This window comes from Hyaena hyaena, unplaced genomic scaffold (genome assembly GCF_003009895.1).
Source record: "Hyaena hyaena isolate Hyena2069 unplaced genomic scaffold, ASM300989v1 scaffold_1851, whole genome shotgun sequence".
Lineage (NCBI taxonomy): Eukaryota > Metazoa > Chordata > Mammalia > Carnivora > Hyaenidae > Hyaena > Hyaena hyaena.
Window position 1 is genome coordinate 154246 of NW_024082463.1, and position 20416 is coordinate 174661.

Genomic DNA, 20416 nt, shown 5'->3' on the forward strand with positions numbered 1-20416 from the left:
GGTGTCTGGCTCATCTTTCCACGGTGAGCACATGTGGAGTGAACCCTTCAAGCCTTCCCTCTTCCTGCTTTTCTGACATCCTGTGCGATAGTAGAGTAACTGGGGTCAGTACAGCCTCCTTGATTCAGAAGGCATGTCGTACCTACTTTCATAGCCCTCCTGGTAACCAACACTTAGTAGGTCCTCAGGAAGCACGGCTTAAATTGAATAGACTGGACCCAGGAAGGCATGGCCAGTATCTGGAGAGCGTCTTCATCCGGTCCACAGATTGTGATTGAGCCTCCACTCCATGCCAGGCCCAGGAGATGTCCTGGAGAAGGCACCTTCGTTCGCAGGCAAGTGCTGAGGCCCCACCAGAGCGGGACCCTAATTCAGATGCTGAGGGAAATAAAGCTCGCTGGGCAGAGCTCCTCTTGAAGAAACTGGGTCTCACGGGGACCCCGGCCAGAGGCAGGAAAGATCCATGGCAAGCGGGGGAAAGACAAGTGAACAGGTAAAGGAAAGCCGCAGGCTTTCTGAGGAGGGCCACTCATGGCAGGTGGAACGTCACAAAGGAGGTGAGACCCGAGGCAGGTCCTAAAAGATGGCGACACGTAGCAAAGAGAATAGAGCCACCCCGCTGGCTTGGCGACTGGACAAATGACCCAGTTCCTCAGATCCTTGGCAAAACGGAGCCGTCAGCCAGGGCTGCTCACCCCAGCCTCCCACCCTGATTGTGTAGGACACTTTCCCTGCCACGCCCCAGAGCAGGATGGAAATGGGACCCAAAGGAGACAATCTCTGCTGGCAGCCCTGACTGTCATGATCTCCAAACCCCCAGCAGCCCGGTCCTTGGAGTTGAGCTCTCATTACAGAGACTCTCTGGGCACAAAGACCAGAACCAAGAGTCATCTTCCAGAATTCCCTCTTGGGGGACCAGGCTTGGGGAGGGGGCGTAAGAAAAGAGCCAAACAGAACAAGAAAGAATGGGGAGGGTGGGAGGGTCTTTCTGCTCGCTCTCTCTCTCACACATGCACACAGGTGCACACACACACACACCTCACACCGGGAAGACACAGAGGATAGAATCGCACTCCATGTGGGGGGTATAAGGATGGATCTAGAGGGAGCACCCCTTTCTTTTTTATTTTTTTTAATGTTTTATTTATTTCTAGGAGAGAGAGAGAGAGACAACGTGAGCAGGGGAAGGTCAGAGAGAGAGGGAGTCACAGACTCTGAAACAGGCTCCAGGCTCTGAGCTGGCAGTCAGCACAGAGCCCGACGCGGGGCTCGAACCCACGAACCGCGAGATCATGACCTAAGCGAAAGTCGGACGCTTAACCGACTAAGCCACCCAGGCGCCCCGGGAGCACCCCTTTCTGCATCTGGAGCACAGAGCTCCAAGGGAGAACCAAGTCCAGGGTGGGCTGGGGAGACGCCCCACAAACTACATTCCTGCAGAAACAACTCGCTCCAGCCTTTTGCTAACGTGGCCCCAGGAACACAGCTCCTACGCGAACCCTAACGAGTGGGAAGGGGAGCTGAGTGCGCCAGAAGCTGAGAGAGCTTCTCTGTGGGGGGGACAGGCTGAACAAGGGAAGCAAAGCAGACGCCTGAACTCACAGCTGACTGCCTGGAAGGGCCTGTCTGCCGCTGGGCCCTATTTATTTCTTTATTTTACATTCGACAAGGACTTATCGAGTACCTACTATGTGCCAGGCACCTCTCTGTGAGCTGAGGATACATCAGTGAACAAAATACACAACGAAGTATGTTTTCACGGGTTCCTATTCCAATGGGAGAGATCGACAGTAAACTTAGCAAGGCAATGGATTGCATATTTGATGGTGAGGTGTGTCATATGAAGAAATAGAACAGGAAAGGGGGACTCAGAAGAAGTGGGAGAAAGATGGGGTCCAATTTTAACAGGCTGCCCTGCTCCCCGTGGAGCAAAGAGGTTGAGGAGGCAAGGGAACAAGCCAGTGCAAAGGCCTGAGGTGGGAACAGGCCTGGTGTGAGCAAGGAGGCCAGTGTGCTTTGAGCAGAGAGAGGGAGGCCTGAGTATGGCAGGTTCGGGGGAAGGAGCTTGGGGCCAGTGGGCCGTAGGGGTCCGGGCCTGTTTCTCACTCAGCCCGGCTTACCTGTGGGCACTTGACCTGCTTCTGGTCTGAGCACTGCATGTGAAAAACAAAAGCAAACTCGCGTTGGTGTCTTTGGAACGCAAATTCTGGGGCCCACACCCCCAAGTGTGCAAAAGGCACGGCAGGGAGATTCCCGCTGCTCAGGACCAGCAGCACCTCTGGTGACCTAGGCACACGTCACTGGTTCCTGCTGCCCTTCTCTGCGGGGCACCTCACGCAGATATTCCCAAAGATGGAGGATTGGACAAGGCTACTTTGTCAGCACCCCATCCGGAGCACCCCTGCTGAGCAGTCTCTCATCAAGCCTGGCGCGTTCCCTGAAACCCAGAGCTGGGCTTGGGTACCTTTGACCCAATTACAATTGTCTGACCCAATCTTGCTAGGCTTGTGGCCGGGGTCACAGAGCACAAAGTCAAGCACCTGGGACCTCTTTCCCCACAAAGGCCTACGTGGGGGGCTGGGGGGGGAGCGTATACCAAGCAGGATGGGGAGGCTGTGCACTCTGATGGAGAAGAATACTTTTGCTCATGGCTCCTCCTGCTGGATAATAATAATAATATTATTAAATAATAATATTATATAATAATAAATAATATATAATAATAATAATATATAAACAAACATAAAAAACAAACATATAAAAAATTCTTAATAAAAAAATAAAAACAAAAGAACTGCTCCTGCTGGGTGATAACAAAAACTGATTTTTAGTCCATTTTATTGTTGTTTTTAAATTCTCTACAAAAAAAAAAAAAACACCCCTGTGGCCTCCACCCAGAGTGGACCAGCCTCACAGCACCCCCACTCCATCCCCATACATCTCTGAATGTCTCAAATATGGTAAGAGTTTATTCTGTGTTCACAGAACACTGTTGAGGGTATAGATTTGTGGGTAGGGTGGCTTCCCTCCACATAGTTATTCAGGGACCAAGGTTCTCGTAAACATTTGTGATTCCCCACCTCACCCGGCATATGTAGAGTGAGCCTGTGGGTGTAGGGTGCTGGGTGAATCACCAAATGAAACCTGGGGCTCTTCGGTTATGGGGCCTGAAGAGTAAGGGAGGGTACTACATAATGGTCTTCCTGTTTTGTCTCCAGTTTAAGGACGCTTGGATTTCTTACTGACATCACCAACATTATGAGGGTGTCCCCCCCTAAAAAAAATCCAGAAGGGAGGATCTCCGCTTGAATCTTCTGCTATGCTCAGCTCCCAAAGGAGGGTTGGAGATTCCTGGCCAGATTCTTCAGCTGGAAAACAGCAGGGCTGAGAGTGTAGGAAGCCACTGGGAACAGAGAACACGGCTGTGGACCGAGCCCCATTCACAGCCCACCCAGACTGCCCTGCCTGGCATCCGTCTTTGGCAGCGAGCCTCTCCCTAGCATCTGAATGTGTCTGAATGTGTCCGGCAAGCTGATGCTCTGTGGTTTGGAGGGTTAGGGGAGAAGGGTGGGCATTGAATACCCACCTTCCCCCTTGTCTGCGAGTCCTTGGCCTCAGCGCATCCACTTATCCATTCATTCAGCAACTGCTTATCAAGTGTCCAGGGGTGATGCATTGGGCCAGATGCTGGTGACCTCAAGCTGGGCAAAAGCCAGTCCTTGCCCTCCAGTGGCCCACAGTCTACTGGTCACAGTGGGAAATCAAGCAACCATAGTACAGTGTGGAAATAGACATGTGCAAAGATACTGAGCTCTTTTTCAAGGAAATGGCCCCTGAACCAAGCCTTGAGTTGCCCAAAGCCAGGGGACGGCATGTGCAAAGGTACGGAGGGACGTTCTGAGGGTTGAGTGTAGCAGGAGGGCAGGGTGTCCCCTGCAGAGTGATGAGGAGGGAGGCAGGAGGGAGCTCAGGCAGGACCCAGTTTACACTCACCCTGTCAGAGGCAGAGAGTTTCATCTCTCGGTGGCTTAGAGGGGCAGGCGGGTTGGGCTGGATGGTGAAGAGCAGATAGGTGGGTGGGAGGAAGGTGACTGCATGTACAGTGCGATCGACTAAGAAGTGGGGTGAAGAACTGCTTGTGGGAACATGATAAAAAGCGGAAAATCCAGGTAGCAAGCCATCACATGAGCAAAATGAGAAATAACACAGCCTGAGCTAAGACGGTGTTGGAGGGACTAGAGAGGACATGGAAAAGACCACGAGGTATCAGAAGAGCTTGGCAGTTTGTTGGACGTGGGATAAGCAAAAAAAAAAAAAAAAAAAAAAAAAAAAAAAAAAAAAAAAAAAAAAAAAAAAAAAAAAAAGACAGAATGACAAAAAGCAAGTGACAAGTGACCTGCCCTTCCCTGAGCCCCAGCACTGTCAGCCCTGTGGCAAGACACCCCGATCGCAGCCCTGCCTAAGCGTGTGGAGAAAATCAGATGAGACAGTCGCCAAGATCACACTTAGCACAGCGGTCACTCGTGCTGTCCCTTCCCCCCTGGGGACCCAAGCCAGTGTGTATTAGAAAATAGCACAGACACTGGGATGTACCAGCATGGGGACAAACTGTCCTGCACATCACACTGGCTCCCGTGTGCCGGTCACATTAAACGTGGGTGTGAAACATCACACTCAGTGAGGCGCTGCCCCAAGGAGCAGGGTCTCTGCTTGGCTGGCAGCTGTGAAAATGACACAGAGACCTATCAAAGACAGAGTGCCAACCTCACAGCCAAGAGGCAGCCCTCCGGTTCTGTCTCTGCCTTGAACTGGCCATGGGGACTGAGGACAGCCCCTCGCCCCCTCTCTGGGCCATTTCCCAGTAAAAGGAGGGGCTGAGCCATGGTCCCTGTAAACTCAAACCGCTGAGTCAGCTTCACATCACGTTCAATACACTTTACTGCAGCAGGAAAGTCGGTAACACACTTTAGAAATATTTTGGGGCCCTGGGTGGCTCAGTTGGTTGGGCATCCAACTTCGGCTCAGGTCATGATCTCACAGTCTGTGGATTCGAGCCCAGCATCAGGCTCTGCACTGACGTCTTGGAGCTTGGAGCCTGTTTTGGATTCCATGTCTCCTCTCTCTGCCCCTCCCCTACTTGTGCTCTGTCTCTCTCTGTCTCTCAAAAAAAAATTTTTTTTTTAATTTTTAAAGGAAAAGAAATATTTCCGTACATATGGAAGTTTGGAGTCAAACTTCAAGTATTTAAAAGCTTACTAAGAGTGACATCTCTTTGGCCAACAGACACATGAAACGATGCTCAGCATCCCTCCTCATCAGGGAAATGCAAATCAAAACCACACTGAGATACCACCTCATGCCAGTAAGAGTGGCTAAAATGAACAAATCAGAAAACTCTAGATGCTGGCAAGGATGTGGAGAAAAGGGCACCCTCCTACACTGATGGTGGGAATGAAAACTAGTACAGCCCCTCTGGAAAACAGTGTGGAAGTTCCTCAAAAAATTAACACTAGAACTCCCCTATGACCCAGCAATAGCACTGCTAGGAATTTACCCAAGGGATACAGGAGTGCTGATGCATAGGAGCACATGTACCCCAATGTTCATAGCAGCACTCTCCACAATAGCCAAAACGTGGAAAGAGCCTAAGTGTCCATCAACGGACGAATGGATCAAGAAGATGTGGTTTATCTATACGATGGAATACTACATGGCAATGTGAAACAATGATATCTGGCCATGTGTAGCAACATGGATGGACCTTGAGGGTGTTATGCTGAGCGAAATAAGTCAGGCAGAGAAGGACAAATATCATATGTTTGCATGTATAGGAGGATTAGGAGGAACTTGACGGAGGACCAAGGGGGAGAAGAAGGGGGGAAATGGTGGGGGAAAGGGAGAGAGGCAAACCATGAGAGACTCTTGAATGCTGACAAAAACTGAGGACTGATGGATGTGGGGGGGAGGGGGTGATGGGCATGGAGGAGGGCACTTGTGGGGATGAGCACTGGGTGTTATGTGGAAACTAATTTGACAATAAACTATTTGTAAAAAAAAAAAAAAAAAAAAAAAAAGAGTGACATCTCTTGCCCTTGCAATCCCAGATGAGTGGAAGGTCCTTGCCCGTGGGTTAGATCCCTGTTTCTAAGATGCTTTCAAGCTAAGTGAGGGAAGAGGACAGACAGCCCAGTGCAGAACTAGAACATAGAACAGCACAAGGACAGTCACGCAGTTACACATTGGGCAGGCGGGAAATAGGAGCTGGACCTCTGGGGCGTGGGGTCATCAGGAGAGCATGTGCGTCACCAAGGAAGACGGAAAGGGATCTAGGGGGAACAGCTTTGAGTCTCCTGCCTCTGACAGGGGAGAGAGACACACACAGGCTCTTCTGATTTCCAGGGCAAAGCAGTCGCTAAGAAGACACAAGGCACATGTACAGTAAATTAAGATATTCACAGTAGTATTCTGTGAGGAACAGAGATCCAGCGATTTCTCCTATCCCAGATTGCCAGCTGAGTCCCAAAGCCGAACACAAAAGAACATGAGTCCCCCAAGTTCTAAGAAGCTACACATTGGACACGGCCACCACCCCTCACAGTCACCAGCGTCCCAGGTGGAGAGTGGAGAAGGACGGGTCGGGCCTTGCCGGCGCCCAGCTGCATGGAAGGCAAGATATGGCCACATGTCACAAGGCAGCACAGTGTGGGGGGACCTTGAGCAACAAGCATGTGGAGCCTCCCGGCCCCACCAGCTGTCACCAAGGCAGAGCCCTGCTTGACAGTACCTCCTGCGACACAACACATGCTGGAAATCTCAAAAAAGGAGGTCATGAAAAGACTGCATCCCCTGAACCAAGCCATTAGAGCCACCAACAGGCTGGCCGGGTGTGGGGGCAAGTGGCTTAGGGGCGGGGAGAGAGGGAGAGGAGGCTTGAACACAGCTCAAGACTGAAATTATACAATGACTTTAGAATGTCTTAAACTCTGGAATAAGGTGCACTTAATCATCCGTAGACTATGAAATCTAGCCGAGATGACTGTTCCAGTAACCGTAGCAGTGTACCAAACCACCTCTAAACTTAGCAGCCTTAAATACCAACATTTGCGTTACTTGTGCATCTGCAGCCTGGGCAGTGCTTGGCAGGGATAGCTCAACTTTTCTGTCCCAGGGAGCTCTTGCACTCTCAGGCGGCACCTACTGATGCACGGTGTCCAGGGCAGTGCCTGCTCTTGCCCTCTGCTGCCCAGACCACACAAGAGGGAGACCGACTGGTCAGAGCCCCCTCATTGCTTCTAGAGGGCCCGTGCTGGCCAAGACCCACTCAGGGGCGTCAGGGCTCCGGGGGGATCCCCAAGACCCAGCCATGTGAGGAGTCTTGGGGAAGAAGAGACTGGTATCTCTCTTGGAGTGGAGGGAAGAGGGGAGGGCATGCGTGACGCAGCTGTCCCCGCAGGCACTGAGTGAAGACCGGGCTGATGTCATGAGGTGCCCAAAGAGGACCATCAGTGGGCTGAAGTGACAGGGGACTCAGGTTCAGGCTCTACGTAAAGGCCACTTCCAGGGCTTCCCAACCTGCTCCGTGGGACAGGGAGGTGGCTACCTGCCTGGGGGTGCAGTGGGACATAGCGCCCTGCAGAGTTCCCCAAGTCCAACAGCTCAGAAGCCTTGCCAAGAAGGAGGACTTTCAGGAAACAAACAGGAAGAAAATTTGGCCCAGAAACACTTATAATTACCCCTTTCCTGTCTTCTCTCTGGCGCCCGTCCAGCTGCATCACACCTGCATCCGTTTCACAAACCAAAACCCTGGGCTCTGAGGCTCAGAGAAGCTCATGGGGCCCTGTGAGTCACCCCTCTGCTGCCGAGGTCCTGGACTGCCAGAACTGCCACGCTGCTCCACTAGAGGGCACCCTACCCCGGCGGCGGAGGCACCCAAAGCCATCACGTGGAGAGCGCCTTTCCTCCAGGAAGCCTTCCCAGGTTAATGAGCACAAAGTGTGGCGTCCCTGGCTCTTCTTCCCTGCCTGGATTTTTCACTCTTCCAGAGCTTCCCTTCGAGTGCTCAGCACACCATGGTGCACCCTCCCTGGCGGCCCACAGCCACCGTCCCCCCCCCCCCCCCCCCCCCCCCCCCCCCCCCCCCCCCCCACGGTGTTAACTTCCCAACAGATCTGTGTGCCAGGCTTCCCTCCTCCAGTTTGTTCTATGCCCTGACAGTCTTAGCTTCCTCAAAACCTGCTTCCAAGACACATGTCCCTGGGCACCAAAGGCTGAGCAGAAGGCATCTGAAGGCTCTCAGTCCGGTCCCCAGGCTAGCGCAGCAAAACCCTCCTTGCTCATCTCCTAGGTCCTCCCCCACTTTCTTTATCTCAACTTCAGTTGTGCTTATGGACCTTTGGGCAGAGGGGTGAGGGGCTGTGGCATATTCCAGCCCTCGGCACGGCGTCCTCGCCAGCCCACAGAAGCCCCTCTCTGTTTTGCTCATCTCTTCCCTTCATTCCCGCCCCCCCCACCCCCACCCCGCCACCGCCCCGTCCCTCTCTGCAGCACAGGCAATGCGTGTGATGCCCTCACTTACATGCTCACGACTGGAAAGGAAGCAGCAGCGCTTTCGGAGTGCGTCTGTTTCATCCACCAGAACAGAATGGTTCTGACGTGTTCTAACTCAACGCTGTGTTGTCTGTAAGTATATTCACTGTGGGGCTTCTAACTGCCTTTATCCTCTGTTCCCTGTGTCTGTCCAGCCTGTCACCCGGCTCATCCCAGCTTCCTCTGCTCATACAAGGCCACAGTGAACTATCTTGTCCGTGCAGAACGGGTGGAGTGGGGGGTCACAGGGTTTCCATATGCCTGAATTCACTGCGCGTAATGCTCTGCTGCGTTCCAGAACACCTTCCCATCCCCACTCACGGGACCCCATGCTGCCACCCCCAGGGCACAGGTGTTGGAGACCCACTCCAGCCGGGCCAGGGGTCCCTGAAGGATGGACGGTGTCGGCGAGAGAGAGAGAGAGAGAGAGAGAGAGAGCCCCGAGATTCTTTCTGATCACCAGGCAGGCATCTCTGCCCTGTCGGTTTGGGTGTCTTTATTTAAAGGTCCAACGACAACCTGAGATCAGAAAAAGGAATTTTTACAATGGAAAACTCTTTGTGATAAGATGCTTTGAAAAGTATAAAAGAATAGGCTTTTCAGAAGTATTCTTGCAAAATTACCCCAATCATAGTGAGGTTGAGTAAATCTTACAACTAAGAAAATAACAGGATGTTCTTAGTGAAAAACAGGATGACATACATATTTGTTCTAAGTTAATAAAGCAAAGATTAGGACATAGGTTAAGTTGTATATAGATAGGCTAGGAGTCATTCTGTCTGTCTCACAAGAGGACAAATGGTTTTGAGCTGGTTAATAAACGTTTTTGACTTGATGCTGAGTGTATAAACACCATGGAGGCCCTAAATGTGTCAGCCTTTGTTTTTGGGTTATGTTTTAGCTACTCTTATCTATCCTCATCCCAGCCACCAGTGTAAGGGAGAGCGTTTGGGGAAAGTAGGCCTTCGGGAAGGGACTGCAATACATCACCAGTTAGAAAAGGTATGAGTATTAAGTTCTACCCTTATCTGTTGCTTAGCTCTAAATTAGGCTCTTTGTCTCAGGGCCAGGCTCAATTGTAACTCTTGTGTTCTTAGCCCCCTTTATTATCTAAGTCTTGGATCTATAAGGCCCATAGAAAGAGCCTTTTGACAATCATCCACAGAACTTTCATCTAAAATCTCATTTGAAGAGGCAAGAATATGCTTTTCCTTAGCAGGTATCTGTGTGGGGAATATCGGCCTGATCTGGAATATTGTGAGGCCTGGTCAATACCAGCAGCCTCATTTCCAACATAAGCCAGTAGTAGCAGAAGGAGATACCAGTTTTTGTTTCTCATGGCAGGAGCTGTGCAAACGGTGCCATTTCCTCGCTGGTGACTGTCATCCAGCGAGGCCGGTGCGGCTCCCAGCACACAGGGCTCCTCATCTATCCAGCTCCCCACCCACAGTCAGTGGCACCCACAGTCTGATCCTCGCCATTCTGATGGTAGAACACTTCACGGTTCCAGTCCACGGCTTCTAAGAGCTGGCGAGAATCATCCTCTCTCCACATACTTGTCAGCTGCCGGGTCTTTCCGTTCCAGAACTGGCCATGTAGCTTTCCACTGGGCTGTCCGTATTTCACTTGCAACCTCTCCACAGAAAGACTACTTCCACAGCTGGACAAGCAACAGCCAGGCATAAGCCAGGCCAGGCCAGTCCCCTTAGACCCACGCATCCTACCTCTACGAATTTATTTGAAAGAAATCAGTGGCGCTGTGCATGAAGATATAGCTTACAAATGTTCATCACAGTGTTTTTTATCAAAAACCCATTAAGGGGAGGCTCCTGGGTGGCTTAGTCAGTTGGGCGTCCGATTTGGGCTGAGGTCATGATCTCAAGGTTTTGAGTTCAAACCCCTGCTGGCGTGGAGCTGACTTCGGATCCTCTGTCCCCCTCATCTCTGCCCCTCCCCCGCTCATGCTCCCCCACTCCCTCTCTCTCAAAAATAAATAAAACGTTGTTTGAAAAGTCCATTAAGAAGATACAAAAATGAAAAGGCCCATTGATATGAAGGCAAAAAGAAATGTCAGCAGCATCAGTGGGCCAGACAGGCAGGTGACCACCAGAAAACCACAGTTATAAGTAAGGACAAGCAGCGCTTACAATCCCAGGGACAGAGGGAGGCCGGAATCAAAGGACCAGAAAGACAGGGCAAGTGGTCCCTCCGGGAAGCAGGGACGAGCCAGCCCCCAGGCTGACCCAGGCCAGCTGTGTGGAGAGTGGGCTCAGGGCACAGGCCGGGTGACCAAACCAGTCTGGGCCTCCACCAGAGTCTTTATAGCCCGCGGTTAGGGTGGGAGCCCATCCAGCCTGGAGCCCAGGGGGAAGGGAGAAGCCTGCTGCGCTGCTGTCCCTTTGTCAGCTTCTCGTCCAAGTCTGTTTTCAAGGGCTCACCCAGTGTGCAATTCTCTTTGTTCTCAGCCATTTACAAATAGGTGCTCTAATTAAAGCTCTCTGATGTGGCCATGATTGCCTTGTAAAGCTGTGGGGCTGTTTTCTGCTTACCAAGAATGGTATTTCACAGCCGGTGTACCCTCTCCCTTGCAAGCCCCTGCTTAACCAAGACCAGTCACCCTGTTAGTATGGGGCGAAGATGCGGGCGGCACCTCCCACCTCCAGGCACCCATTCAGTCCTCCCAACAGCCCAGTCAGGCATGGATTCCATTCATATTTTGCCAGGAAGGAAAATGGGGAAACATGACTTGCCCGGGGTCACAAAGCTAGTCAACGGGAGAGCCGGGCTTCAAACCCATGCCTTCTTTTTTTTTTGTATATATATATATATATTTTTTTTTTTTTTTAATTTCTAGAAGAGAAAGACAGCGTGAGCAGGGGAGGATCAGAGAGAGAGGGAGACACAGACTCTGAAATAGGCCCCAGGCTCTGAGCTGGCAGTCAGCACAGAGCCTGACGTGGGGCTCGAACCCACGAACCGCGAGATCATGACCTAAGCAAAAGTCGGACGCTTAACCGACTAAGCCACCCAGGCGCCCCAAACCCAAGCCTTCTTAACTCCAGAGTCTGCACTGCCATCATCTCCAGGGAGGACAGAGGCCTGGCATACTCGTGGCTCTCCCCGCCCCCCACCCCGGCCAAGGAAGTGGGTATGTCTACACAGAGACCCCCAGTGAAGTGTGTAACTCCATACCAGCCCAGCGGGTTATGACAGAGGAGACGGGTCAGAGCACAGAGGTGCAATTACCAGCACAGCAGCGGAGAAGCCTTCCGGCGAGATTCACCGCCTTGCATCCCTCAGCGTTTTACCAAGAAATAAATCCTACATAATCCTTGGACACGCACTGAGAAACTTCCAGGTGCTCCGCACGTCCAGCTGAGATAAGGGGAGCAAAAGAGCTCGCTCTTCCTTGGATGTCTGGTAGATTGTGACCCAGCAAACAGTCCACATGAAAGTACCCACCGGCCAGCCCTCCCATAGAAGTGCTCCCAAATCCCACCAATGGCCACTCAGCTCCTCCCCAGGCCTTGCCTTCTTGGGCATCTCTTACCCCAGAAACACCTACCCCACAGCCCATACCCACAGGGCTCCCACTCTACACACGAGAGTCCGTGAAAATGTTTCCACAAGGCCCAAGCGGAGGGGCTGGTAATAGGATCGATGCACACGTTGCCTAGCCCCCTGAACAGATTTCCACAGCATCATCACCTACCTTCCCAGAAAAGATGGCCCTTCCTTCACCCTGGGACATAAGTGACCCACTTGCCCTGAGAGGAGTAAGGAGGGCAAAAGGTGAGGCCCTTTTGCATGGAGGGCTATTTTTAGCCCAGACTGGGTCAGCACATGCTTGCAGCTGGTCAGTAAACAGGTCCATCAAAGGAGTCATGCTCAAGTACAAAGGCAGTCAAGAGCCTTGCTCTTGGAAGGGTTTATGAGCTCAGATCCGCAGGGTTGGAGGAACCTCCTGGCTTGGTCCCACTGTCCACCCACCAAAGCCATCACTGGTCCTGGCGCAAAGGGTTGAGGGGGGAAATCATGAGAATGTGGCCATTGGGACAGCCCCTCACTTCCTCTCATGGCATGGGGGGTCCTCAGAGGAGAGGAAGTGATGCCATTTCAGGACGCTGGTGACGTCCCTTCCCCTCATCTCCAGCACCTCTCATCCCTCCTGGTGGGGACTTACACACCAATATTCATCATTCACTTCCCTACTGACAACCTAAAGGGTGCCCAGAGCCCATTATCAGATCCCAACTCGGCCTAAGCATCCCGGGACCTTCTCTCCACCTGGGACTTCTCCTTCCCCACTGGCCAAATGTTGCCGCCCCTGCGTGCACACCCCCTCTCCTACCTCCAAATACCTCTGCTGGATTCCCAGAACCTAGGGAATGAATGCAAGAATGCATGATTACACAGTCTAGCCTCCAAATCAGAGCTGGACTCCTTTCTCATCTCCTCCCAACCCTGCCCCCACCCCACCCCACGCCTGCTTCAACCCACCTCCAGGCAGTCTTCCCTGATTAATCTCTGTCGCTCTGGGGAATTCCACACTCCCACTCCTGCCCCCTAGTCCCCAGCAACAAGGGCCAGAACTCTGAAGAATGGCCCCGATTCTCTCGTGAACTGACTCAGTTTCTCCCATGGTCCACCTGGTGTCCGAAGGCTCGTCTTCCTAGGGATACCCAAAGTGCAGAGACCATGCTACCTCCCAAACCTCTATCCCCACTGCCCTCCCTGACTAGGCTCTGGGTAGGAACAGGTCCAGAGAGGCTGATATTGGCCATGGAGAAAGGGACATGCTGAGAGAGACAGAGGAAGGCAAAGAAGCCTCTAGAACAACAAGCTGTTTGGGACACAGCCCGCTCCTTGGGACAGGCTAGCCATCTACCCTGAGGCCGGGTCATAGGTCTGGGGCCCATAGCCCAGCGATGCCCCTTCCAGAAAAGAGAGCACGTTCCACCGCAGGTCACTCGCTATGCCCATTCCCTGTAGTCAGAGTGTGGAGTCCAACTGATGCTTCCAGGACCCCTTCCCTTTCTCCACCTCTAGTAGCAATGGGAGGGGGAGAGGTAATGAGGAAGCTTGTTAATAGCTTTGAAGATGAAACAGGCCTGTGGCTGTGGATTGTTGACACAGCTACACTGAAGAGGCAAGCCAGGTTGGCTCTTAAGAGGCCCGGGTGATGCCAAGCCAATAAAATGCAGCTATTGTCTCTTTGCTGCCCCTTTTAATGCCAGCTGCCTCTGGTGCATAAAAGGGCCTGCCGCAGCCCAGGGAGCACAAGCCTTTGGCTCCGTCCTCTGCCAGCTTCTCCAGCGCTCCGACACCGTCCTATCTCCAACATGACCTGTGGCTTCAGCTCCGCGGGCTGCGGATTCGGTCCCAGGACCTTCAGCTGCGCCTCGGCCTGCGGGCCCCGGCCCGGCCGCTGCTGCATCACCGCCGCCCCCTACCGCGGCGTCTCCTGCTACCGCGGCCTCACCGGCTTCGGCAGCCGCAGCGTGTGCGGCGGCTTCCGCGCCGGCTCATGAGGCCGCAGCTTCGGCTACAGCTCCGGCGGCGTGTGCGGGCCCAGCCCGCCCTGCATCACCACTGTGTCGGTCAACGAGAGCCTCCTCACGCCCCTCAACCTGGAGATCGACCCCAACGCGCAGTGCGTGAAGCACGAGGAGAAGGAGCAGATCAAGTGTCTCAACAGCAGGTTCGCTGCCTTCATCGACAAGGTGGGTGTCCTTGATCAAGCCTTTCCTGAACTCCACCCCTGCTCAGGACTCCAGCAGGGCACTGAGGAGGGGGTCAGAGGCAGGCATCTGCCCATAGAAATCCCCAACCAAGTCCAAAAGGGGAAGCAGTCAAACCTCTAGGACACAGACAGAAAGACAGAGTAGAATCAGGAGCTGCCAATCTGATGGGGGAAGACAAACTGAAGACTCATAAGCAGAACTAGACACAAAAACTTTAGTGCTGAGAGATACCATCTCACGAGCACAGGGCTGCCGTGCGGGTATTCAACGTATTTGAAATCAAGTAGCCGTTTGCATGGGAAGCTGGCTCCCTATGGGACAGAGGAAGACTGCCTGGAAGGAAGGCTGTAGATCACACAGAGTTGTTTCTCTGCCACATGTTTAGAGCCGGGGCCATAGTGGTTTATCCAAGCCTTGGGGCTCAGGATCCAGGGTGAACAGTAGCCCCTACTCTGTGGGCCTTACAGGTAGGCAGACAGCATACGGTCGGGACGCAGCTGAAACCATCTGCTGATGTCAGTGTCTGGCTCAAGTCTGCAGCCATTTCCCCGTGAGGGGAGGATCGAGAACTCTTCAACTAGAAAGCAGTTCTGGAGCTGGTGAGGGCTCTCCAGAGCCGACCTTGAAGGAGGTCGCTCTGCAGAAATGTCCATCAGGAAGGACCCAAAAAGTGTAGAACTCCTACCAACACGAAACACCAAGGATAGCACGGGAAAGGATACCAGGGTTGTAGCAGCCTCTGGACAAAGGGACCTGAGTAAGGAAGTAGACCAGCTGGGCCAGCCTGCTGGCAGGGAGATGGATGTGAGTTTTTCCTGGGGCCCGATGGTCTGTCATTATTATAGTGACAGAAGAGCCCTCTGGGGTACAGAAGTTCAGCATTTGGGTCTCTCCCCTGCCGTTGTAAGGTCTCAGGCAGTCTGGTAATATCCCTGGGCCTTCAATGCCGCATCTATAAAATGGGAGGGTTGGAGTATAGAGTGCGCCTGCACTAATATCGCAGGTGACTATTATTCTAATTACCTTGTTGTTGCAAGGTTTCAATAATTGGCACGCACTTTATTTTTCAACTTCTGCAGTCTGCCTTTCTAAAAAGGCCAGCCTGCTCATCTGCACGCTGACAATCGCACCTGCCCTGTGTAGCGCTGTCCAGCACACAGGTGCCCGTCCATGCCAGGCTCACCAAACCCTCTTCGTGAAGTGAGCATTAGCCTCACTCAGCGAAGAGGTTACCTGCCGTGCCCAAGGACACGTTATTAACGAGCAGCAGCAGACTCTGGACTCAGCGTAGTTTAGCGCATTCCTCGGCACCAGGTAATAGCCTAGGAAAGACCGCAGTGAGATCTCAGGGAGGACTTCTGGGTGAGCTGATTAAGCCCTGGTGTGGTTTTGACATTACCCCAGCCGGGGAGGACTCTGGGTCTGAGAGTCGGGACCCCGCAGGTCCTGGTGCTGGGATCCCCGCCTCTTGCCCCACCTCCCCCCCCCAAACCCCAAGGAGAGATTCTCAGGCTCTGCCTCTGGGCGGCAGGTGCGCTTCCTGGAGCAGCAGAACAAGCTTCTGGAGACCAAGTGGCAGTTCTACCAGAACCGCAAGTGCTGCGAGAGCAACCTGGAGCCGCTGTTCGAGGGCTACATCGAGACGCTGAGGCGGGAGGCCGAGTGCGTGGAGGCCGACAGCGGGAGGCTGGCCTCCGAGCTCAACCACGTGCAGGAGGTGCTGGAGGGCTACAAGAAGAAGTGAGTGCTAGAAGGCGCCGGCTTGGGCAAGGGCTTGAAGGGAGCCCCCAGTGCAGGGAACAGCATCTGGGTCTGTGGCTGGGACTCTGCCCAAGGATGGGGAAGAATGTGCACTCTCTGCCCTTCCCGGAGGCACATGGGGTCTGAGGGTGGGCCCTGGGCCCCTGAAGGATGGAGTCCACCTGGCCTTCCCATCCACAGGTCAGGGAAATGATATTCTCACCCTTTCTCCATCCACCGGACACTTCTCTTAGGATCCCAGAAAAATCAACACTCAGTGCCTTTGAATCTAGCCTTCAGGGCCTTGGACATTTCTTCTCAAGTGTACTTGTTGACTCGGCGAGCCATCTCTGAGCGCCTACCAGGTGCCAGGCAGACACTGAGAAGGGTGCAAGCAATCCAAGAGCACGATGTGGACACAGTGCCTGTCCTCATGGGGCTTGCAGGCTGCTGGGAAGCAGGCCTGACACGGTCACAGCACAGGCCACTGGTCATAAAGTGCGACACAGGATACAGAGGGTATATGCTGGGTCTTCTACAGGGTGCTGCTTCAAGGAGTGGCTAATAGCGATCTCGGCCATGAACTTGCCAGTCCACCACGCTCCCTGCCTCTGGCTCTGAGCTGGCCCTGCCCACAGAGTGGGAGGAAGTGGCAGGCTTGACTGGTGTTGGCAGAGCCCGGGAGGGGAACGACTGAGAGGCACCCCCACCACCTAGAGCAAAGCCAGGGGAAGAAGAAAGGAAAATGGAGACCTGAGTGAGAAAAAACAGGAACCTCCCACTCCCCCGGCCCTGCACACACACGCGTGCACGCAGGCACACACACTCCAAGCTTCCAGATCCTGCCCCCACCATCCCCACTGAGAAGCTCAGAGGTGACATGAGTGTGGGCACATGTCACTTCTCCAGTGTATCTCAGTAGGCCTGGGCAGGCAGCCTGATTTCTTCTTGGTCTTGCCCCATTTCTTCTGGAGGCAAGGGGCGAGCAGGGAGAGGGTCTAGGAATCGGGAGTGCTTCATGGCCAAGTTGAGAGCCACTCAGACACGGTCCTATTCTTCCCTCCCCCACCTCAGGTATGAAGAAGAGGTCGCACTTCGGGCCACAGCAGAGAACGAGTTTGTGGCTCTAAAGAAGGTGAGTACCAGAAGCCCAGCCCCACCCTGAGTCCCTGGCCACCCCATCCTCGCCTCCCCACCACTCTGCGGCCAAGCCCTCAGGGCGCCCTGAGGACAGCTGGCTATACAGACCCTTGAACCCCACACAGGACGTGGACTGCGCCTACCTCCGCAAGTCTGACCTGGAGGCCAACTCAGAGGCCCTGGTGCAGGAGATCGACTTCCTGAGACGCCTATACGAGGAGGTGAGGGGGCTCTCAGCCGCGGCGGGCATGCCCAGCCCCCTGCCCAGGCCCCCAGAGGCCTGCTGACTTGGAAACCCAGGCTCCAGGCTGGAGGGTTGCAGGGGAGCAAGGAGAGGGAAGGAGGGAGGCAGAGGAATGAGGAAAGAAAAGGAGGCGGGATTAGTAAGGGGCCCACCCACGCAAAGGCCATTCGAACATCCCATAGCCTCCAGCGGTTTTCTCCGGCAGCCAATAGCCTTCCTTTATAGGTTTGGTCCAGGAGAATGAGAACTGGGACTGACACAGGGTCTGAGCCCTGGGAAACATCCACAGAACTCGAGCTTAGGGAAGCAGCCTAGGCTCACAGGGACCTAACTATCCCTGAAGCAAGCATTTGAAGAGTGGTCACATCTTCCTCTAAGAGGAATTTCTTCTCTGCACATAAAGTCATACAATTTCATCAGAGGAGTATCAGCTCCACATATAAGACTTTGGCTCCAAATGGACCAAGGAAAGTATAGGCATCAGCATCAGCAGGTGACAAAAAGCACAGATAACTTGCTTCTACTTCCCCCACTCCCACCCCCACAGGAGATCCGCATTCTCCACGCCCACATCTCCGACACCTCAGTCATCGTCAAGATGGACAACAGCCGAGACCTCAACATGGACAGCATTGTGGCCGAGATCAAGGCTCAGTACGACGACATCGCCACCCGCAGCCGGGCTGAGGCCGAGTCCTGGTACCGCAGCAAGGTGAGGGGCACAGGACACCTGCCTCTAGGCATGACAGTGGGAGGGAAGCCAGGTATATATTAACAAGGCCTCTTCTGTCTGGGGCTTCTGGCCCTAGGGATGGTAACAGAAGGCACACAACTCTCAGGTTCTAGTGTCTGGGCAGGGCTGCCCTGTATGGTTGCACAGGCTGAGCTCTGTACAACCTCCCAACCATCTGTGGGGTCCGAAAGGGAGGAAACTCCATCCTGAGCCTCAGGAGCATCTCTGCTTAAACCCAGTGCGAGGAGATGAAGGCCACAGTGATCCGGCACGGGGAGACCCTGCGCCGCACCAAGGAGGAGATCAACGAGCTGAACCGCATGATCCAGAGGCTGACCGCCGAGGTCGAGAATGCCAAGTGCCAGGTATGGGTCGCCTGGGGCCTCCCCAGGGCCACAAAGGCAGTGAGTGCCCCAGATGGGTCTCACCATTCATGATCCAGCTTCCTTGCATGACAAATGTCCCTGGTTGTGGTCCCTCAGGGGGACTCGGTTAATGAAGGGGAGACACCAGTTCTTGGGGTGTTCCCAACTGGGGGAGGGAAGAGACTGGACATCCACAGGAAATGGACAGAGAGACCCAGGACCATAACCCACTCTGTTCTCTCCTGGGCCCCAGAACACCAAGCTGGAGACGGCAGTGACCCAGTCAGAGCAGCAGGGTGAGGCGGCCCTGAGCGACGCCCGCTGCAAGCTGGCCGAGCTGGAGGCCGCCCTGCAGAAGGCCAAGCAGGACATGGCCTGCCTGGTCAAGGAGTACCAGGAGGTGATGAACTCCAAGCTGGGCCTGGACATCGAGATCGCCACCTACAGGCGGCTGCTGGAGGGTGAAGAACAGAGGTAGGACCAACCAGCTGCCCCAGGAATTATACTTGCATGCACCGCCCACCTTTGATTATATTTACATATACTGCCCACCTCCATATCCCAGTCTCGGTCCCAAGAACTGACCCCAAGCTAGACTCTGGGGTCTAGGAATCCCAGATTTCAAAGGACCAGATCATGGATGTAGCATACAGAGAGAAAAATGAAGGCCAGGGTCACTGTGAGGTCTAGAGAACCCAGGGCCAGAACAAAGACACCCCCTCTCTCAGTTTAGAGCATCCTCGAGTCATTCCATCCTCAAGTCTTTCAAGATCCACTCACTGCCTAGGAGGTTATCTTGCCCAAGAGTGGAGTTGCAGGCCAAACTGTGACACTGGCCTCATGCAGACTGTCAAGAGAGCCTTCCCTTTCCTAAAGCTGAACCCTTCCAAGTATGCCATATATGGTTGTTCAGGCTATGCACAGCACAAAAGCAACCATTTGAAGAGCAAATAAGAGCTGAAATCCAGCCCATGCTCTGCTTGCCAAATAACGTGGCCTGGCATTGCTGCAATTGCCAAAAAGATACTATTTAAAAGTTATACAGGGGCATAAATATAGACCAGAAAGAGACCTGAGATGATCTATCCCAGCATAGAGGAAATTTGAGGATCTCATTCTGACTTCTTTTCTCATTCCTTTCTCACCTTTTCCCCACTCAGGCTGTGTGAAGGTGTTGGAGCTGTGAATGTCTGTAAGTATCTTGAGCCCTGAAAAGAAAAATTTTATGTTGGGCACAAGAATTTCCATGCTATGAGTATATAGATACACTTGGGCGGGGGGAGGGGGGTTGCAGAGGAGTGTTTCCAATAATTCTCCCAGTAAATGGTAGTAGGTTGGTCATGGAGTAAGAGAGACTAAGGTTAGTTTGCAGGAAGAACTGTACAGCATAAATGGAGTAGGGGCATAACAGGTCACTGGGGACAGAACCTGAGATGTCACTCAATACACCACCACCTTATATAGGTGAGGAAGCTGAGGACCAGAAAAAGGAAGGGGCTTGCCCAAGGTCACAAAGCAGAGCTAGTCTCAGAACCCAGGGCTCCTGGCTCTCCGATGAAGTTCCTTTCCATGCAGCTGAAGGTCCTTTGTGTTAGGCAGATCAGAGGGGCCAAAGGAAGCTGGCCAGATGGGGTGGCCACCAGCCAGAACTCCTGACTGTGCCCTCGTTTCTACAGGCGTCAGCAGCTCCCGGGGCGGGGTGGTCTGCGGAGATCTCTGCGTGTCCGGCTCCCAGCCCGTGACCGGCAGTGTGTGCAGCGCCCCCTGCAGTGGGAACCTGGCGGTGAGCACCGGAATGTGTGCGCCCTGCGGCCAGCTCAACACCACCTGTGGAGGGAGCTCCTGCGGACTGGGGAGGTGTTAG

General features: G+C 53.6%; 1 protein-coding gene across 1 annotated transcript; it reads left to right on the forward strand.

Moving 5' to 3' along the window:
- The first annotated feature begins 13928 nt into the window (after positions 1–13928).
- LOC120226786 (keratin, type II microfibrillar, component 7C-like) lies at positions 13929–20416 on the forward strand. Its single transcript, XM_039224953.1, is given in 9 exon segments — positions 13929–14309; positions 15862–16070; positions 17145–17205; positions 17336–17431; positions 18002–18166; positions 18427–18552; positions 18806–19026; positions 19713–19744; positions 20229–20416. Coding segments are annotated over 9 exon segments (1479 nt in total).